This window comes from Bidens hawaiensis, unplaced genomic scaffold (assembly GCF_021521415.1).
Source record: "Bidens hawaiensis isolate Kalapana, Puna unplaced genomic scaffold, B.hawaiensis_p1.1 tig00047505_1, whole genome shotgun sequence".
Classification (NCBI taxonomy): domain Eukaryota; kingdom Viridiplantae; phylum Streptophyta; class Magnoliopsida; order Asterales; family Asteraceae; genus Bidens; species Bidens hawaiensis.
Window position 1 is genome coordinate 1 of NW_027498491.1, and position 18,322 is coordinate 18,322.

Genomic DNA, 18,322 nt, shown 5'->3' on the forward strand with positions numbered 1-18,322 from the left:
TCATTTTCATTTCATTCATCTCCAATAATAATAATAATAATAATAACCCACAATGGAACGTAAACAAGGCTTCTTCTCATCTCTCCGCCGCAGCCTATCCTCATCACCTTCCCGGTCACGTGCCAAGTCGCACGTGCCACCGGACACTATTAATAATATTAATATTAAAAGATCCGGGAGTTTAAACACTGAAACCCCTTTAGCTCCGTTGATTGAAGGACCCGACCCGGAAGCTGGGGATATGAAACGGGTCGGGTCGGGGATTGGGAGCTGGGTTAAGGGTCAGTTGGCTAGGACGCCGTCGATGACGTCATCGGTGACGTGTAGGCAAAGGTCGTCGGATTTGAGGCTGTTGATTGGGGTGATGGGTGCGCCGCTTGCGCCGGTGAGTGGCAGCGCCGGCGAGCCGGTGCCGCATTTGAGTATTAAAGATACTCCCATTGTAAGTATTGTTATTATTATTATTATTATTGTTGTTGTTTTTTTAATAATGTTTGGTTTTAATGGCCTTTTTAAGGGGTATTTTTACCGTTTTTAGATAATTTTTTTTTAAAAAAATTTAAGATGATTTTGTTGTTTTTTTTCTTTTCAAAAACAAAAAAATTATTTAGATGCTTTTGTTCTCTTTTTTAAGTTTTTGTATGGTTTTATCAATATTATTATTATTATCTTTATTTTATTTTTGGATGAATTTATTTTTATTTTTCAAATGGATGTTTTTTATTCAATTTTTGGATGATTTTTACTGTTTTTTTTAATATTTGGATGATTTTTTTTTATTTTTTGGATGATTTTATTTTTATTTTTTGGATGATTTTAATGATTGGATGATATTATTTTATTTTTTAATATCTGGATGATTTTTTATTGTTTATTTTGTGTTAGAACTCATCTCAGTGAGTCAATTTATAGAAGATATGATCTGGGATAGATTTCACTTTTTACAGTCATTTCATAAACTGATATCTGAATTAAACAAATGGTTCTAAAAAGTGGTTTGGTGGGGATAATATTAACACCTTTTGTACCTTGAATTAACAATTAATTTTTTCAAAAGTCAACATTTGGATAAAATTGTTTTTTTTCCTGCTTTTAAAAGTGCATACATATATATGAGACACTACTTTGGTTGGTAATGTTTTCACTACTTTTTTGTTCTTTTTTTTTTTTTTTTGATAAAAATAGGTTTTTTAAGATCTTAAAGCAATATTTGTCTAATGGTTTCAAATATTTAACTTGTAGTTTTCTAGTTTGTAAACTATAATATTAAAATAATGTCTCAGGTTACATTATTCTTGCAAGTGGTACTTTTTCTTTCAACATGTTGATTCATAACTTAATAATAAACTAATACTATTCATTTTATATTTTAATAAGTTGACCTTTTAGGTTGATATGGTAGGGAATTAGGGATGTATATCTTTTTTGGAACACTTAAGTTATCATAAATAAAATAGTTAGTTACTTGTTATAGTTAAGTTACTACTGTTAGTGTCTTTGTTTATTTATTGAATGAAACAAGCTGCTTTACACTCTTAGTCATTTAACTTCATTTGTTTTTTTGATTGGTGATTTTATTTTTTTACAGGAAACTTCAACTGCTCAATACATAATACAACAATACACAGCTGGATCCGGAGGGCAAAAGCTTCAAAACTCGATTAAAAACGCTTACGCAATGGGCAAAGTGAAGATGGTTGCATCTGAATTTGAAACTGCATCACGAGTGGTTAAATATAAGCACGGTGCAAAAGCAGCCGAGTCTGGAGGGTTTGTTCTATCTCAAATGAACCCTGATATGTGGTACGTTGAGCTAGCCGTTGGTGGAAGCAAGGTTCACGCTGGCTGCAACGGGAAACTCGTTTGGAGACACACCCCTTGGCTCGGTGCTCACGCCTCTAAAGGCCCCCCCTAGACCCCTACGTCGCGCTCTTCAAGTAATAAATAATACTATTATTATATTATTATTATTATTAATTTTATTATTACTCCCTCCGTCCCGGTCAAACTGTCTTAATTTGAAAAACAGTAGATTAAATTATTGTTTTTTTTGCTTGCCAAATGACAATAATGCCCTTGAAAGTTGGGTTCATAAATATTGTTTATTAATGTTAGTTGTGTGTGTTTAAGGGTAAACTTTGGAAATTGACTAATAAATTTTAAAAGTTATTATTATTATTATTATTATTATGTTGTTGTTGTTGTTGTTGTTCTAATAAAAGTATGTTGATCACGCAGGGTCTTGATCCTCGGACGACTGCAAGTATGTTTGTTGACGCAAAATGCATAGGGGAGAAAAAGATCAACGGTGAAGATTGCTTCATTCTTAAACAAACCGCGGACCCACAAACATTAAAAGCAAGGAGTGAGGGTCCCACTGAGATAATTCGTCACGTGTTATTTGGTTTCTTCAGTCAAAAAACGGGCCTAATTATTCACATGGAGGATTCACATTTAACTTGTATTCAAACCAACGGTGGTGACGCAGTCTACTGGGAAACCACCATAAACTCGTCTTTAAATGATTACCGCCCTGTGGACGGGATCATGATCGCACACTCGGGTCGGTCAGTGGTCACACTTTTCAGGTTTGGTGAGGTGGCGATGAGTCATACGAAAACTCGAATGGAAGAGGCTTGGACCATTGAGGAAGTTGCATTTAATGTCCCGGGCTTGTCAAATGACTGTTTTATCCCTCGGCTGATTTGAGATCTGGATCGGTTAGTGAAGCGTCGGATCTCCCTCGAGGAAAAAGTGGTCAGTGTGGTAAAGTTGCGCACGAGGGTAATATCGGAAATGTGGTTTGGAAGACTGAAGTTTAATGAACATGTTTATATCAACATGGTAGTTTAACTAACATCTTACTATAAGTTTTAGATGGTAGGAGTTAGGGTTAAATAAAGTTGCATTTTAATGGGAGTTTATTTTAGATTATAGCTTCCATAAATTAGTGTTTTTTTTTAATGAATGAATGGTGACAAAGAACATGTTATGAAAAAAAGAAAAGAATATTTGGTTTATTATTTTGTGTTGGGAGATAACATTATCATCATATGAATATGTCATATGTTGTTTCTTTCAATCTTTTATCATGTTTGGTGACATGTTGATATGTAAAAGATTCTTCAACATGTGTTTGCTCACATGTCATATCCTTATACCTTTTCAATTCAGTTGATTTTACTAGACATATCTATATATGGAATTTAGTATTCTTCAATTATATAATTGTCACCTGTTTTTGCCATTTGTGTGACTACAGGATTTGCATATTTGATTGTTGATTGTAATCTACAAAGATTGTTATTGTTGATGTTTGTATACAAGATAGACAGGTCTTTTCATATGTTTGATGGATAAGCAAGTATTTTGTATTCTAGTATTTAAGTTAAAATAAATATTTTTATCTTTCTTTGGGCAAGTATCGTACGAATGAGCCAAGTTCGAGCTCGACTGGACTCGAGCTTGGCTTGTTTTCACTTTTGAGAGCATGAGCTCTGCTCTATTCGAGCTATCGTGAGTGATGTTTTTCATGCTTGAGCTCGGCTCATTTATTATGCATGTATTAATTTGTATACATTTTTAGTTTTAAACTAGAGCATGTGACACAATAAACTCAGGAAGCCCAAAGACAAGAGGGGGTAATGATGGTGGTGGTGGCTGGAGATTTGACCAAGGGAAAGGGACCATGGTCCAAGGTTGGTGGTATTTATTTGGTATAAAATTATACCTATAAATAACTAAGCTGGTTACCATTTTAAACTAAAGTAATTAAGTTATAAAAGTCGAAGCATGTATTGTATGGTTTACTATTTATGGTTTGATATATGTAATCGTTTAACATTTGTTATTTCATTTTCAAATTTTGGAATATAAATTTATGCATAATGTATTCATGAATAAGTCTTATCGTCTTTTTTTAGAAAATTAATATGAAATTATGCTCTTTAACAGAAGAGTAACTTTTCTTTATTTATAAAAGCGTTAAACCGTGAACACTCGTCGGTTCAGCCGATCCAACAAGCACAGACAGTTCAGTTTGCCTTCTTCTAAAATCTTAATTTATGGTTAAGCTTACAATTTTGGTTAAAACTGAATAAATTACATGTTGGAAAAGGGTAATTCAAATTATATAATAATGAATAATAAACAGGATTTGGAAATTGGAATTGGAACTTGATGAATCCAAAATGGCTGTGAAACTTTTATTGGGCCAAACTCACGAACCCAAAAGTCCCAACAGTTGTGAAATTATTATTTGGTTAAACTCGTAAGTCCAACACGAACCCAAAATACTTCAGCCCCAAGTTCAATTTAGTTATTAACCGAACCAAATAAAAACCGACAAACTAACTGAATAAACTGGATTGATTAACCGAAAACCTTCGATTTTGGTTATGGCTAATAAACAAACCAAACCAAACCATGCACAACCCTAGCGCATGAGGATGTTTCGGTATAGTTTTCAACGGGATGACGACCTCACCGGAACAAACGGTTATCTCTAGAGGTGCACAAAAAACCCAAACCGGAATCAAGTTTTTTATACCTAGGGTTTTACAACTTAAACCCGGATCCGACCCTACCACAGGGTACGAATAGGGTATGCATTTTAATACAAAAACCCCTACCCATAACCGGACCCGATTCGTACCCAGTTTTACCCAAAAATCAGGTTTTTCTAATACCCGATCCATACATGAAATTACCCGAAAAATGACTGAAAAATACCCCAAAAAACGTAGTCCTTTAAAAAACACAATCCATACCCGAAAAATAAAAAAAAAAACCCAAAAAATGGTTTTTTCAATACCCAGAAATAGGGTATTCAAATACCCGTAACTATACCCAATCCGAACCTGTGCATAAGGTATGATTTTTTAGAGACAATTCCCGAAGCCAAACCCGACCAGAGTATTCCCAGTTAGAGGTGCACAAATTGGTTAACCGGTTAACCATTACTCGGTTAATATGCTAACCGATTTTTTTAGGGAATCAACAGGTTAGATCGGTTTTTCAGGTCGGGTGGTAACCGGTTATACCGGACCGGTTAATAACTGAAAAACACCCGATTTTTAATAAATAATAATTAAAAAAATTGGTTAACCGGTTCTATTAACCGGTTTGGAAATCAATAATATAAACCGGTTACTAACCAGCGGTTAGGATCAGTTAGTAACCGGTTAGGATTGAACCAGTAAGTAACCGATTAAAAAATCAGGTACAAACCGATTAGAAATCGCTTAACCGGTTTCTGTGTGCACATTTATTCCCAATACCTGGACTGGCTGGTCATATCAGGAAAACCCGATTTAAGCACCTCTAGACTTCTAGTTACTTGATTCATTAGAAATTGGACAGGTAAAGCCCATTAAGGCCCATAAGCGGTTTGATATTTCAAACGTTACTTTCCCTAAAACCCCCAATTCTTATTATTCTCATTTCGCTCAGTCTTATCTTTTCAACACACACTCAATTCCACTCAATCCAATCCAATCCAATCCAATCCAATCCAATCACCATGGCCTCCTTACCGTTAGGTTTGTTCTCAACCGCCGTCACACCGTCGTTAACCACCTCTCCATCCTCCTTGATGTTTATCCAACCGACGTCGTTTCGGCCGTTGACCGGTAATAATAATAATAATAAGCTTGTACGGACGGCGGTTACTTACGCGACTGCTTCTGAACCGGTGACCGAGACGAAGAAGCGTGCGCCGCGTGGATTCTCGAAGCCTAGACCGGTGTCACCGGAAATGAGGGAGTTCCTTGGAGGACGAACGGAGATTTCGCGTACGGAGGTGCTGAAGGTTATTTGGGCTCATATTAAGGAGAATGGACTGCAGGTATAAAAGTTTTATTATTATTATTATTATTATTATTCATATATGTGTATTTGAAACCCTAGCTTGCTTATATTGTGGTTTGAAATGTGATTAACTTGTTTTGACTTATAAAAGCTCGAGTTTGACTTACAGATTATTATTATTATTATTGTTATTGTTATTGTTATTGTTATTGTTATTATTATTATTATTATTATTATAAGTTCAGTTTCTGATAGTTTTATTGTTATATATGTATATGAAATGAAGCTCTAGCTTTTGCTTATACTGTAGTTTGAAAAGCTTGTTTTGGCTTACAAGAGCTCATGTTAAGCTTTTATCCGAAGCTTGAACTTGTTTGTTTAAGGTCGGACTTGGCTCGTTTGTTATTATCGATTAGTAGATATACTATTGTACTTATTTTCAGTTTTTGATGGTTTTGTTTTGTAATACTGTGGTTTGGATAGCTTGTTTTGACTTAAAAAGGCTCGAGCTTGGCTTGTGAGCTTGTTTGTTTAAGCTCGGTCTCTTTATGGCTCGACAAGCAACGGGCTTCTCATTCGAGGCTTGAGCTCGGGCTTGATAACAAATCGTGCTTTATTTGCAGGCTCAGGCTTGGCTCAAGTTCGAAAAAGCTTGGGTTGTTTTGAGCTATTTATCGACCTAAGCTTGAGTAGCTCAGCTTGTCTCCACATCTAGGTTTTATATTTTATTTTGGAATTGAGTCATTGACAAAGTTAAGTTTTAGTTTCTTAATGATTTATGACTTTTGAAAGTTTAAATTGGATTTTAAATATGGTTTCTACTTTCTAGTTTTTGAACTGTTCATATGAAACACTAGCTTGCTTATACTCATGCCATGGACACAATTGACAACGATGAGTTTAAGTTTCCGTAATGATTGATGGATTTTGAAGATTCAGTTGAAACTATATTCCATTTTCTAGTTTTTGAATTGTTCATACGACACTGTGGTGGTCTGTTTTTTTCTCAAATTTGACATAATTGATGTATTTTGTAGTTTAAATGTATTCAAGTCTTTGAACTTTTCATATGAGGCCCTAGCTTGCTTATACACATGGACTGTGAGAATGACAAGTGACAACATTAAGCTTTAGTAGTGGTGTAAACTAGCCGAGCTGAGGCTCGAGCTTGGCTTGTGAGTAGTTTTTCAAGCTCGTGCTCGACTCGTTTATTATTTATTAGTTATTCTATTAGTATTTATATTTATTTTTAGATATATCTTAATATAAAATTTATATATGACCTAAAATGTATTTTATAATTATTTTTATCTTAAGCTTATAAAAATATATTATATTAAGTAAAAAAGTTTATATAAACAATAGCCTTGTTTTTGGTTTGAGCTTGAGCTTGTTTAAGCTAAGCTCAATTCGAGCTTTTTGCGAGCCGATGTCGAGTACTTCACGAGCGACTTGGCTCGTTTGCACCCCTAAGCTTTAGCTTCAGTTATAATTGATAGAACTTAAAGTTTAACTTGGAGTTTTTCAACTGTTTGTATGAGACCCTAGCTTCCATGTACCGCATGCTTAATCTAGTCTCTTTAGTTGATAGATTATGAATTTTAGCATTGCTTAGTCTGTTATGTTATAATTTGAGTTGTGTATACAGGATCCAAACAACAAGAGGGTTATCATGTGCGACGACAAGCTGAAGAAAATCTTTGGAGAAAGGGATCAAGTCGGGTTTCTTGAGATTGCGGGGCTAATCAGTCCTCACTTCAAGAAGGTAGAAAATTAGGGTCGTAAGAACCCGTTTTTGTGTAAATGGAGACCTTCTTTTGGGTGGTTGATGATATTATTATTAGTACTAGTAAGAAAGAAAGGATAGTACCCCAACTTCTTTTTGTAGCGTTTGTCTGTTTGGTGTTTTGAGAACTTGTTCCCTTAGCTTTTATGCTTTCTTGGATCGCTTTACTTCTGAACGGTTTCTGCATATGTTATTATGCTTCACGAATTATATATGCACCCCTTTCGTGTTTCTTGTTTCGTTCTTTTTAATTGTTGGATTGTGATCTTTTACACATTCCGAGCTTTACAACCTTAGTTTATTTTGTTAATAAGTGATGAAACTTGACACAATGACATGCATAACATGGACAACCATAGATGTAGGTTAATAGATGATAACAAAACTGGACACAGGATTTTTTATCATACCGGACAAAACCGAAACCATCTATTAGAGTGACAGTAAGTACCAACAAAAATCATAAAAACAAAACTCTGTAATCAGCTAGAGATGTTGGCAGCTATTTGTGTTGTCCGAAATTGTCTAGTACAAAAACCGACGTGTTTCTAGTCTTCCAAACAAACCAAAGAAGCTGTAATTCAATGTATAAAGAAACTTCTTTTTCGGGTTTAAGCAATTACTTCCCCGGGGCTTTGTTTACCTTCTGTGCTTCTAACGAGGACCCGAAGATATCCCATAAAGTTGTTGATGTAAAAGAAAATGGTTTTTAACTGTATAAACTTACTCAACTCATTCACCAACCTTGTATTTGCTGTTAATTTTTGGTAATGGTTAAAGATCATTGTTTTAATGTTAAGACATATGCAGCACAAGAACATGCTTGGTCTTGGCTTTTTGTTTTGAAAAATAACAAGCAAGAAGCAAATCAATATTATATGATAGAATCAATGTGACATATTATATTCATGTTTCTGCAATGTTTTTAGAGTTTTGCAAGCAGATGTGCTAGCTGCTCATCAGACACTTTGACATCCACACATGTACCCAATGAGACAGCAATTCTGGCAGCCAACTGGTGTTTACACTGAAAACATTAATACAATCAAATCAAAATCAAAATCAAAATTAGCATGAATAATATTGTGTATCCAAATCCAAATATATGTAAAGGTGGCTTAGGCTTACACAAATCTGTTCTCCTCTGTTAACAATGTCGTAGAAAAACGAGTAGCATGCACAATAGTGTTCAGGGAAACATAGGTATTCTTCCTTCCTTCTCGACTCCCCAACAACCTACGTATAGATTTAGGGGTGAGTAATAACCGAAAACTGATGAAACCGAGCCAAGAATTGAATTAACCAAAAATAGGTTATCGGTTTGTTTGTACCCTCGGTTAACTTCTATTAACCGAACCCAACCGAACCATTTATTTTTTTCATATATTTCTAGCTTTTATGCATCCATTTCATGAATTCCATGTTTTATAACTCGAATTCATGTACTTGTAAGCAGTAATTTTAGGCCAGGTTTGGTTTTGGTTAACTGAATAGGCAGGTAAACGAACACGGCCATATAATCGAATGCATCTTTTGTTCATGTTCGATCATTAAGAAAATGGGCATGTTTAAAAACTTAAATGAACACTTCAGGAAAGTAAACGTAGATAAACAAACAAGATTAAACGAACATAATTGATCAAGCATAAAAGAACACAAACATAATTCATCCAAAAACACTACCAATCATATCAACCATATTCCTTCACGAATACAAACTCTAGAGGTTGATCACGACGATTTATTTCTTTCAATAAAAAATAAACAAGTAAATACAATATATATATATATATATATATGTATGTATGTATTTAAACGAACCCCTTTTATGTTCATATTTATATAAGCATAACTACTTATGTTATGTCATGTTATGTATTTATTAAAATTCAAAGTTTCAAACAAACATAAATGAACGAACGAACAAAAGGTTTTGTTTATGTGCGTTTGTTTATTAAATTAACGAAATGTTCGGTTGAGGCTAATAAGCGAACCGTGCAGACTGGTATGTGATAATTTAGAAACCTGGAAAATGGAGCGTCCGCTAGGTTGTCCGGATATCTTCTTCACCCCGCGAGCATCTACTATTTTCGTAGCTCTCTCCAGGTTTTTTCCAAACAAAATATGCAAACTGTATTTGTCAAATTATTATTATTATTAATTAATTGATTATCATTCATTATGTGTAATTAGGTTAAGTTACTCACATGGATAGCTGATCATCAGTCACTGAATCATTGGAGATTTAAAAATCAAGCAAACAAACAAATAGAATGCAAATTAGGGCTCATATCTAATGTAACAATTGGTTTCAAAATTAGATTGAATGAATATGTATATATATATATGTATGCTTGTATGGTACCTGAACGAGTTGATTGGATTTCAGTCCATATGGTTTCTGCAACCTGTAAGCTAATACATGAGCTCATGGTGTGCTGTTTGAGATTTTCCTTATTTTACTCCCTTATTATTTTTGGTAAAAGTAACAAGTTACAATTTTGTACCGAGCTGACAATTCGTGTTTTAACAGTTTAATGGTTTGAAATGAAACGTTTGGCAGAATAAATACGACTCGTTTAACTACTTTATATGTCATTATTATAAAACACTTTTAAGGGGACCCGGAACCGATGGAGTCTATCTAGCCTATTAATTTTAATTATTTAAGAAAATAAAAAAATCACATACCACACTTTTTTTGATAAACATGTTTGCCTTATCGTGTTTTAAACATGTCATCAATTGTCAGCCCTAATTTTATAATTCGATCAACTTTTCTCTTTACTACATAAGAAATCCCAAATGATTTTTTAATTTTTTAAAAAGCTAATAAATTATAAATCAGCTAAAATAAGCAATCCCAAATTAAAATATGAGATTTGATATGCCTTATAATAATATCAAATAAATAATTAATTAAATTTATTTAATTATGATTTCAAACTACGTAAGGCCCTAGAACGCCTAAATGGCGCTCTCCCAGACTTTGACATTGGCGGTTTCTCTAATAAGGACACCGCCCCACCAAAGCCTCAAAAAACTTTGGCGAATGCCCTTTTTGGCAAAATCGCTCAGAGCCTGGGAGAAGTTTTTGGATTTTTCCCCCGACAGAAGGCGGTTATTGAATGCTTACAAGGTCCTCATGCCCAAGATTTTCTGACCGTTATCCCGATTGATGGCTTGGGCCAAAGCATGTCTGCGGTCGAGTATAGGGCCATTCTTAAGTACCGTTTGATGGTCCCAATGTACCCAGAAGACGAAACATGTCCGATCTGCCGTAAGGCTTGCCTGGATAAATTCGGAGAGCATGCGGTTCATTGCAAGGAGATGCCTGGGTTCAAATACCGACATGATTGGGTGCGGGACGTTCTTTGGGACATCTTAAGGAGAGTTGGGATATTAGCTAAAAAGGAAGCCCCCGTAAACTTCCTTACAGACCCCACGGAAGGGAGATCCACTCTACGATCGGCAGATTTGCTCGTCTTTGGTTGGGTCGGGGGAAAACACGCTTGTGTTGACCTCACAGGGGGTATCTCCTTTAGCTGGTTTGAGGGATAATGGGTTTGTAGCTGGGCAAACAATGAAAATGGCTGAAACGAAGAAGGTGGAGAAACATGCTAAAGCCTGCGAAGATAACCAACATGTTTTTGTCCCTCTGGCTTTTGATACCTTTGGCTCCTTGGCACCGGAAGCTATCCGTTTCCTAACCAGGGTCCAACGGGTTGTGCATAGCAATGTGTCGACTCCAAAGGGGCAGGGGTATGTCTTTAGCAGGTTAGGGTTTGCAATTCAGAAAGGGGTGGCGGCGCCGCCTACCTGCTATATTGATGTAATATCTATGTTTCTTAATAAATATATATAAAAAATTTTCAAAAAAAAAAAAATTATGATTCATAATCCGTTGTCATTAACGTATAGTTTATACCAAGTGTCTTTGATCAAATTGTAACTTTACTTTTACTTCATTTGTTACTATCAATCTATAGGTGCATAAATCGGGTTTTTTGTGCACCTCTGGTGCAAAAAAGTTTTGTGGATGCATTTATATAAAAAATATTATATCTTAATTGATTTGTTTTGAAACATTTATATAAAAAGTTCATATCATAAACTTTTTATATAAATGTTTCAAAACAAATCAATTAAGATATAAACTTTTTTATATAAATGCATCCACAAAACTGATTTAGAGTTGAACCAACCATTACCAATAGAGACACTGGTTGAACTGGTGAACACTACTGAATCAAAACCGAAAATTTCGGTCGTTAGGGATTGTTAACTGATCAGTTTTCGATTGATTGTTTTGGCGTTTGTCTGTCAGTCGGTTAAGTGATGGTGTTGCTAATCTGATCCAAGGTTGTTGCTGTTGTTCTATGATGCTGCTGCTGATCAAATATTCAATTATAAAGTACTGATCTTGTTCAATGTTGATGTTGTTCGGTGATATTAGTCGGCTATAGAGTTATAGTATGCCCAACCGAAGCCGACCATCAGTTATTCCCAAAACATGAATTCAATCATCCGTTTACTTGCGTCTAAACCGAATACATTGATGTATTATATAATCTTACAAAATATATAAAGAACAATCAAAACCTAACTAATCTTTAGACTTTAGATAACAAAACTCGAAAAGTGATTATTACATGCTACAAAAGGGGGTTATTATTATTTCACAGGCACATTTACAACTACGCGTTTTCTACAATTCGGGCACGCCCCACAGACCCGAACCCAAGGGACCAAACAACACGAATGGAACCTGTGCGTGCAAAGCAGAGAAACTATCTCATCGCCATCCTTAAAACCTTCAAGACAAATTGTGCACTCCACTGACACGCTGCAACTTTCACTGCTGAAAGCCTCCAACCGTAAACACTTCACTTCATCTTCGTTCAATCCCATTGGCTTGTTTTTTCGGGTTTCCACAACATTACGGGTAGAGAAGTCATTTCGATGGGCGGTGGTGTTGGTGGATGATGACCCGCTTCTTTGGCTGCATATATTGACATTTTGCAAACATTACACGACTATCAGTTTGATATGTAACTGAGCGAGTTAATCAGTATAAATATAAAAACTATAATACTTCAATAATAATATTCATCAAGGTAAGTATTAATCAGTCTGACACTAACCTATTTCCTGAAACAGAAACGCCTCTGAGTCTTTCGACAAGTCTTTCTCTTGCAAGTAATACAGATCCTGGAAGTCTATTATGCGCGGTGCGAATGGATCTGTGACTGTCAGGGTTGATAATACGACCACCTTCTTCAGGATTGACAAGTTGATGTTCCTGAATGTCACAATTAGCAGTTAGAAATTATAACATTAGCTACATAAAATTTTAATAAATTTGCTTTAAAACAAAATATAAGCTTTGAGAGTTAATATAACCACCCCTATGACAAAGTTCTGTTTTTATAATTATTGAATTGCACATGAATCTAAGTTCAAACAATTCGGACCTTATCAACTAGTAGGGATGCAAATGAGCCAAGCCACTCGCGAGCTACTCGAGATAGGATCGATAAAAATCTCGAAACAAGCCGAGCCGAGCCTCAAATAAAGCTCGTTCTGTTACCAAGACTAAGCATCGTAAACAAAATGTATTATTTTTTTTTTATGTTTTAACTCTTTTGAACTTCCATATAGTAATTTCACAAATCGCACTACACAGCCAAGCTCAAGACGAGCTGAGCCTTATCGAGCCCGAGCCTCAAATAAAGCTCGTTTAGTTACTGAGCTTGAGCTTGAGCCTTGTAAACGATATTTTTAAACTTTTTTGAACTTCCATGTATTAATTTCACACTACATAGCAGAGCTCGAGCCGGGCTTTGGCTCGTTTAAGGTCACGCATCATATGAGCACGAGCCAAGCTTAGGCTCACTAAATTTTTCTCCTAATATATAAAGATAACTAAAGATATATACAAATTAACTAATTAACAAATAATAAATGAGCTCGAGCTCTTGCAAGTCAACTATTTAAACTACGTCAACTACCGAAATACACAATTAATAAACAAGCCGAGCCACTCGAGATCGGATTGATAAAGAAAACTTGAAGCAAGCCAAGCCTTTTCAAGCCCGAGCCTCGAATAAAGCTCGTTTAGTTACCAAGCCCGAGCCTTGTATGAGAAGATCGTTTACGGTCGTCGAGCATTAACGAGTCTAATGTATATTTTTAATTATTAACTCTTTTGAACCTATTATTTTCACACTACACGCCGAGCTCAAGCCAAACTTACTTAAGGTGATAAAAGTTTGTCTCAAAATATATAAAACTAACTAAAAGTGTATACAAATTAACTAATTAACAAATAATAAACGAGTCGTTTAAGAGGTCAACTATTTAACTGAAGTCAGCTACTGAAAGTAACACACAATTAATAACATAATCAACTATATTTAAGTTCACAATTAACAAAAAACAAATAACATTTAATTAGGGGAAATAAATAAATAATAATAATAATAATACCAGTAGTTGATGAAATCGACGGCGGTGAATACGACGGGAATCGGAGAGACACCGATTATTATTATTATTATGACGAGGAATTGTGGAACGATAAGATGAAATGGAATCAGATAAAAAAGAGGAATCAAGGCCTGTAATGGTGACGTCGTTGTGACCACCGGAACGGTATCTCCGGCTGTAAAACAGCTCCGAAGCACTTGTCATCCACTAATAATAATAATAATAATAATTATATATAATATAATATCTTCCACCGGAAACACACAAAATAAAAAAGGCAGAGTTGGATATTATTCGTGAGTTTGGTGAGATGGGATGATATTATTATTATTATCGGTTAGTTGGACTCACCGGGTTACATACATACATATATATATATATATATACATTATACATACATCGAAATGACTATCTACTTTCCCCGTTACTTCTTTGATTTTGTATTAAAGAAGTGTTATCTTTTCATCGAAGCTGGGTTGTGGGCCTGGGTCAGTTTCAGGATGGGCTGGAGATTTAAACATCTTACAAAATAACAACACTTTCAAATACATGTATACAAACCAGGTATTTTCAGGAACCGGAACCAGGTATGGTCAATAAAAATTAAACCCGGGTCGGGTAGGAACCGGTTCCGGGTAAAGTCAGGCATTTGACTGGGTTTTTTTTGGGTTTTGGGTAGGGTCGGGTTCGGGTTTTGACCGGATATTTCCGGTTTCGGTTTTGGTTCCCGGGAGAAATGGGTACGGGTAGGTTCCGAGTCAGGTCCGCAACCGGGTATTCTGTGCACCTCTACTTTCAAACATTGTTTTTGACTTTTTTTTATAAGAGGAGGACCTCTTCACCGAGCACGGAGGAGGCACCGCAAAACACAAGACAATTACGTTAAAGCAAACTTACACAAATTAGACCAACACCTTGAAAATCTCTTAGGGCTATTATTCTTAAGCCACAAGAAACCTGATATTACCAGGGCCGGCTCCGAGAAGGCGGAAAATTTTTTGGGCCAAAGGCGAAATTTTTTTTGGGCCTTAAGTAAAATAAACATTTTGTTAGGTTTAAACAATTTAATTTTATATGAGCTTACTTGATTATGATTTGAGTTTTGTAAAAAATTTCTGTATAAAAATAAGCTTAAAATTGTCTCAAATTGCCTCAAATAAGACTAGAACCCACAACTTTTTGGTGAGATGTCATACCTCTTTACCACTAGACCAAACTAGTGGTTATGTAATTGTGTTGAAACATTGATTATACATATTTTTTTTGATAAAAAATACATGTAATTTTTTTTAAATAAAAAATTTCGAGCCTAGGGGGTTGTCGGGCCCGTGGCCGTCGACTGCCCTGCCATGCCTCAAGGCCGGTCCTGGATATTACCAATAGCATCTTCAACTTTACCCAATATACCTTCGTGAAGTTTCTCGTTTCTCGTCATCCAAAACCTCCAACTAGCAATAATCATAATACTATGAAGAATCTTCTCACCTGAATTCACCTTAGAGTGGAGTTTGAAAATATTGTCAAACGAAAAGATATAAATAGAAGGAGCCTTGCAACAAGCATTGATGTGTTGTCAAACCACCGTTGCGAAAAAACAACCTGTTAGGATGTGTTCAACCGAGTCACAGAGAACACAACTCAAAGGAGAAACTCCAATGTTCCTCTTCCTAATAGCTTCAAAAGAATGTAACTTGTTCAAAGGTGTAGGTATTGTTCATTTGATCGTTCTTGAAGCTTTATGTTTTGTTAACTTTTCTTGAAATCGCAAGTTATCTTCGTAGATGTTCAATTATGTTCTTTTGTGTTTGTGAACCATTCGAATATACTGTTAGTAAACGTGTGTAGACTAACAGTCTAACACGAACACATTTATTATTAACAAAAATTCAATATGAAAACCCTGTAAGTTTAATTACCCGTGTTTGATTGCTTGTCATGTAAATCAAACAAATGAACACAAACTCATACCGTACATAGTTATTAAAATATTTTGCACATATAATTTGAAACTAGAAAAATTAATTCATTGATGACTTTTAACTTGTAAGTGTGCTAGTGATTCTACTTAAGAAAAAAAAAGGAAAAATTTCCTAAATAACCCAAATGAATAGAGAGAAAAAAAATGATCATATTTAAGTCAAGATTCTCAAAACAATCCAAAAAATATGTACTGAGGCGACAACTTGGAAAAATAATGACAAGATTTTTTAACCAATCAAAATCTGACACGTGTAAAGGTTTTGACACACCAGACGAGATTTTAAAAAATCTCGTCTGGTCCGACCATATTTTAAACTTAATTAACTTTTTAAAAAACCGTCTCTCCAGATGGTTTTTTTATGTTTCTCGTCTGATCCATTCAAATTATTATTATTATTATCCATACCTTCTTCCATATCTTCTTCTTCATCTTCTTCATCTTCATCTTTATCTTCATCTTCATCTTCAATATTAATTGCAAATTAATTTACCTAAGCTCATGTTTGATCTCTCAGAAGAATTCATCTTCATCCTTTTCTTCTTGTCAGCCTGAAACTCACCACCACTTGTCGCATGCCCACCAAGCTTAATATCAGAATAACCGGCAGAGGGTGGTGAAGAAGCGGAGAGTGGCATTGGTGACAATGTCCGACCACCTGACCCTCCGCTGACAGCCACACCATCCGGGGCCTACCCCTCTTTTTCTTTGCCAAAGAAGATGGCAAGTTGATAGTCTCCATGGTAAACCCCTGCGGTCCCATTGTTTGGGTGGGGTTGTTAGTGTTTAGAGCCAATTGATAGCTTGATTGAGCCTCAGGTGCTTTTCTTTCTACTGCTGGCATTATCATTTCTTTTGATTCCATGATGATTACCAATTTCAACACAACAAATAGAAGAAACTAAAATTTTACAAACTTGCTCAACTTGGTGTGATGAAACTGGGGATTTTGAAGATGAAGATGAAGATGTGGAAGAAGGCAGGGATAATAATAATTTAAACGGACCAGACGACGAGAAACATAAAAAACCCGTCTGGAGAGACGGTTTTTTAAAAAGTTAATTAAGTTAAAAATGTGGTCGGACCAGACGAGATTTTTAAAAATCTCGTCTGGTGTGTCAGAACCTTTACACGTGTCAGATTTTAATTTTTTAAAAAATCTCATCATTTATTTTTCCAAGTTGTTGCCTCAGTACATATTTTGTGGATTGTTTTGAGAATCTTGACTTAAATAAGATTATTTTCTTTTCTCTCTCTTCATTTGTCTTGTTTAGGGAATTTTCCAAAAAAAAAAGGTTAATGGTGAAATTGAGAAATTCACAATTCCGAGTCAACATAAGACCAACATATTATGACAATGGGTCCAGAGGTGGGCCCACAGAGACTAAAATAGTTAAAACACTTGGAAGTAGTATATGAAGTTTGGAGACGCCAAAATAGACCGGAAGTCAAGGATGTTACGGTTCATTTATTATTTGTGTTGGTCCCTTGACTTCTTCAGCATGCTATTTTAGTCCTCTTACAACATCACACGCATTGTACTCCTACACTACTCTAAACTAATATATCCACGTCCGGGTGACTTTTCAACTTCCGTATGCCATTATTTGGTTTTGTTAATGTTCATGACACTAGTTTTTTATTTTGACATGTAACTTACTTTTTATGGTGTTTGTTTGTCACTATTAACATATCTCAATTCAAATTCATTAATATGTAATATCTACAGGATTTTACAAAAATGGAAACATAATAATGATTAAATATGTAAACTAACCCATTTGATTTGGTGTTGTACCACTGTATGAGAAATTTTATATGTTAAAACTCACAACTTAGTTTGAATGTAATCAAGGCTTATGATTTGTATCGAAATTTACCAATGACAATTGACTACCTTATAATTTCAACATCAAATAGACACGATAAGTTAGAATCGTCAATGGTAGGAGTGTCAAGTGTGCATTGTCGTTTAACGCATGTGTCGTTTTACATTGGACGTTTCTATTATGATGTTATTACAAAAGGGAAATGCGATCTTTCACAAGGCATGTGTTGTGTTTTTAAAGGAAGTCAGAAATATGAGTATTGTGGATATGAGCAATAAAGATGATTTGTTATAACAATCTAACAAAAAGGCATGAATAACAGGATGTGCTAGTTATAAAATAGGATGCTAAGTAGGATACTATAATATATTAATATATGCTTGATTCATAAACTACATAAAATCTTTTTTTAACTTGTATATATTATATTGG

The 18,322-nt window shown here is 35.0% G+C and overlaps 3 protein-coding genes and 1 pseudogene across 5 annotated transcripts; 2 read left to right on the forward strand and 2 right to left on the reverse strand.

Annotated features, from left to right (window-relative positions):
- The first annotated feature begins 44 nt into the window (after positions 1-44).
- On the forward strand, positions 45-2,968 carry LOC143597031 (uncharacterized; annotated as a pseudogene). The gene is made up of 3 exons (XR_013146819.1): positions 45-442; positions 1,589-1,937; positions 2,239-2,968. The product of XR_013146819.1 is annotated as an uncharacterized LOC143597031 (transcript).
- Positions 2,969-5,517: 2,549 nt separating this feature from the next.
- On the forward strand, positions 5,518-7,825 carry LOC143597032 (uncharacterized). Its single transcript, XM_077075654.1, has 2 exons — positions 5,518-5,845; positions 7,457-7,825. Exons 1-2 carry the CDS (start codon positions 5,522-5,524, stop codon positions 7,583-7,585), a joined length of 453 nt encoding a protein of 150 aa, XP_076931769.1. The 5' UTR covers positions 5,518-5,521; the 3' UTR covers positions 7,586-7,825.
- Positions 7,826-8,501: 676 nt separating this feature from the next.
- On the reverse strand, positions 8,502-10,111 carry LOC143597033 (uncharacterized). 2 transcript variants are annotated; one of them, XM_077075655.1, is made up of 5 exons: positions 9,960-10,111; positions 9,802-9,823; positions 9,620-9,725; positions 8,723-8,830; positions 8,502-8,621 (listed from the first exon to the last, which is right to left on the reverse strand). In XM_077075655.1, the coding sequence occupies exons 1-5, from the start codon at positions 10,024-10,026 to the stop codon at positions 8,520-8,522; spliced, it is 405 nt and encodes a 134-aa protein (XP_076931770.1). In that variant the 5' UTR covers positions 10,027-10,111; the 3' UTR covers positions 8,502-8,519. The 2 variants fall into 2 exon arrangements, with proteins under 2 accessions (XP_076931770.1, XP_076931771.1); XM_077075656.1 differs by having other exon boundaries at positions 8,513-8,609; positions 9,960-10,110.
- Positions 10,112-12,197: 2,086 nt separating this feature from the next.
- LOC143597034 (putative E3 ubiquitin-protein ligase RHY1A) lies at positions 12,198-14,325 on the reverse strand. The gene is made up of 3 exons (XM_077075657.1): positions 14,084-14,325; positions 12,739-12,896; positions 12,198-12,596 (listed from the first exon to the last, which is right to left on the reverse strand). The coding sequence occupies exons 1-3, from the start codon at positions 14,285-14,287 to the stop codon at positions 12,269-12,271; spliced, it is 690 nt and encodes a 229-aa protein (XP_076931772.1). The 5' UTR covers positions 14,288-14,325; the 3' UTR covers positions 12,198-12,268.
- Between the last annotated feature and the right edge of the window lie 3,997 nt (positions 14,326-18,322).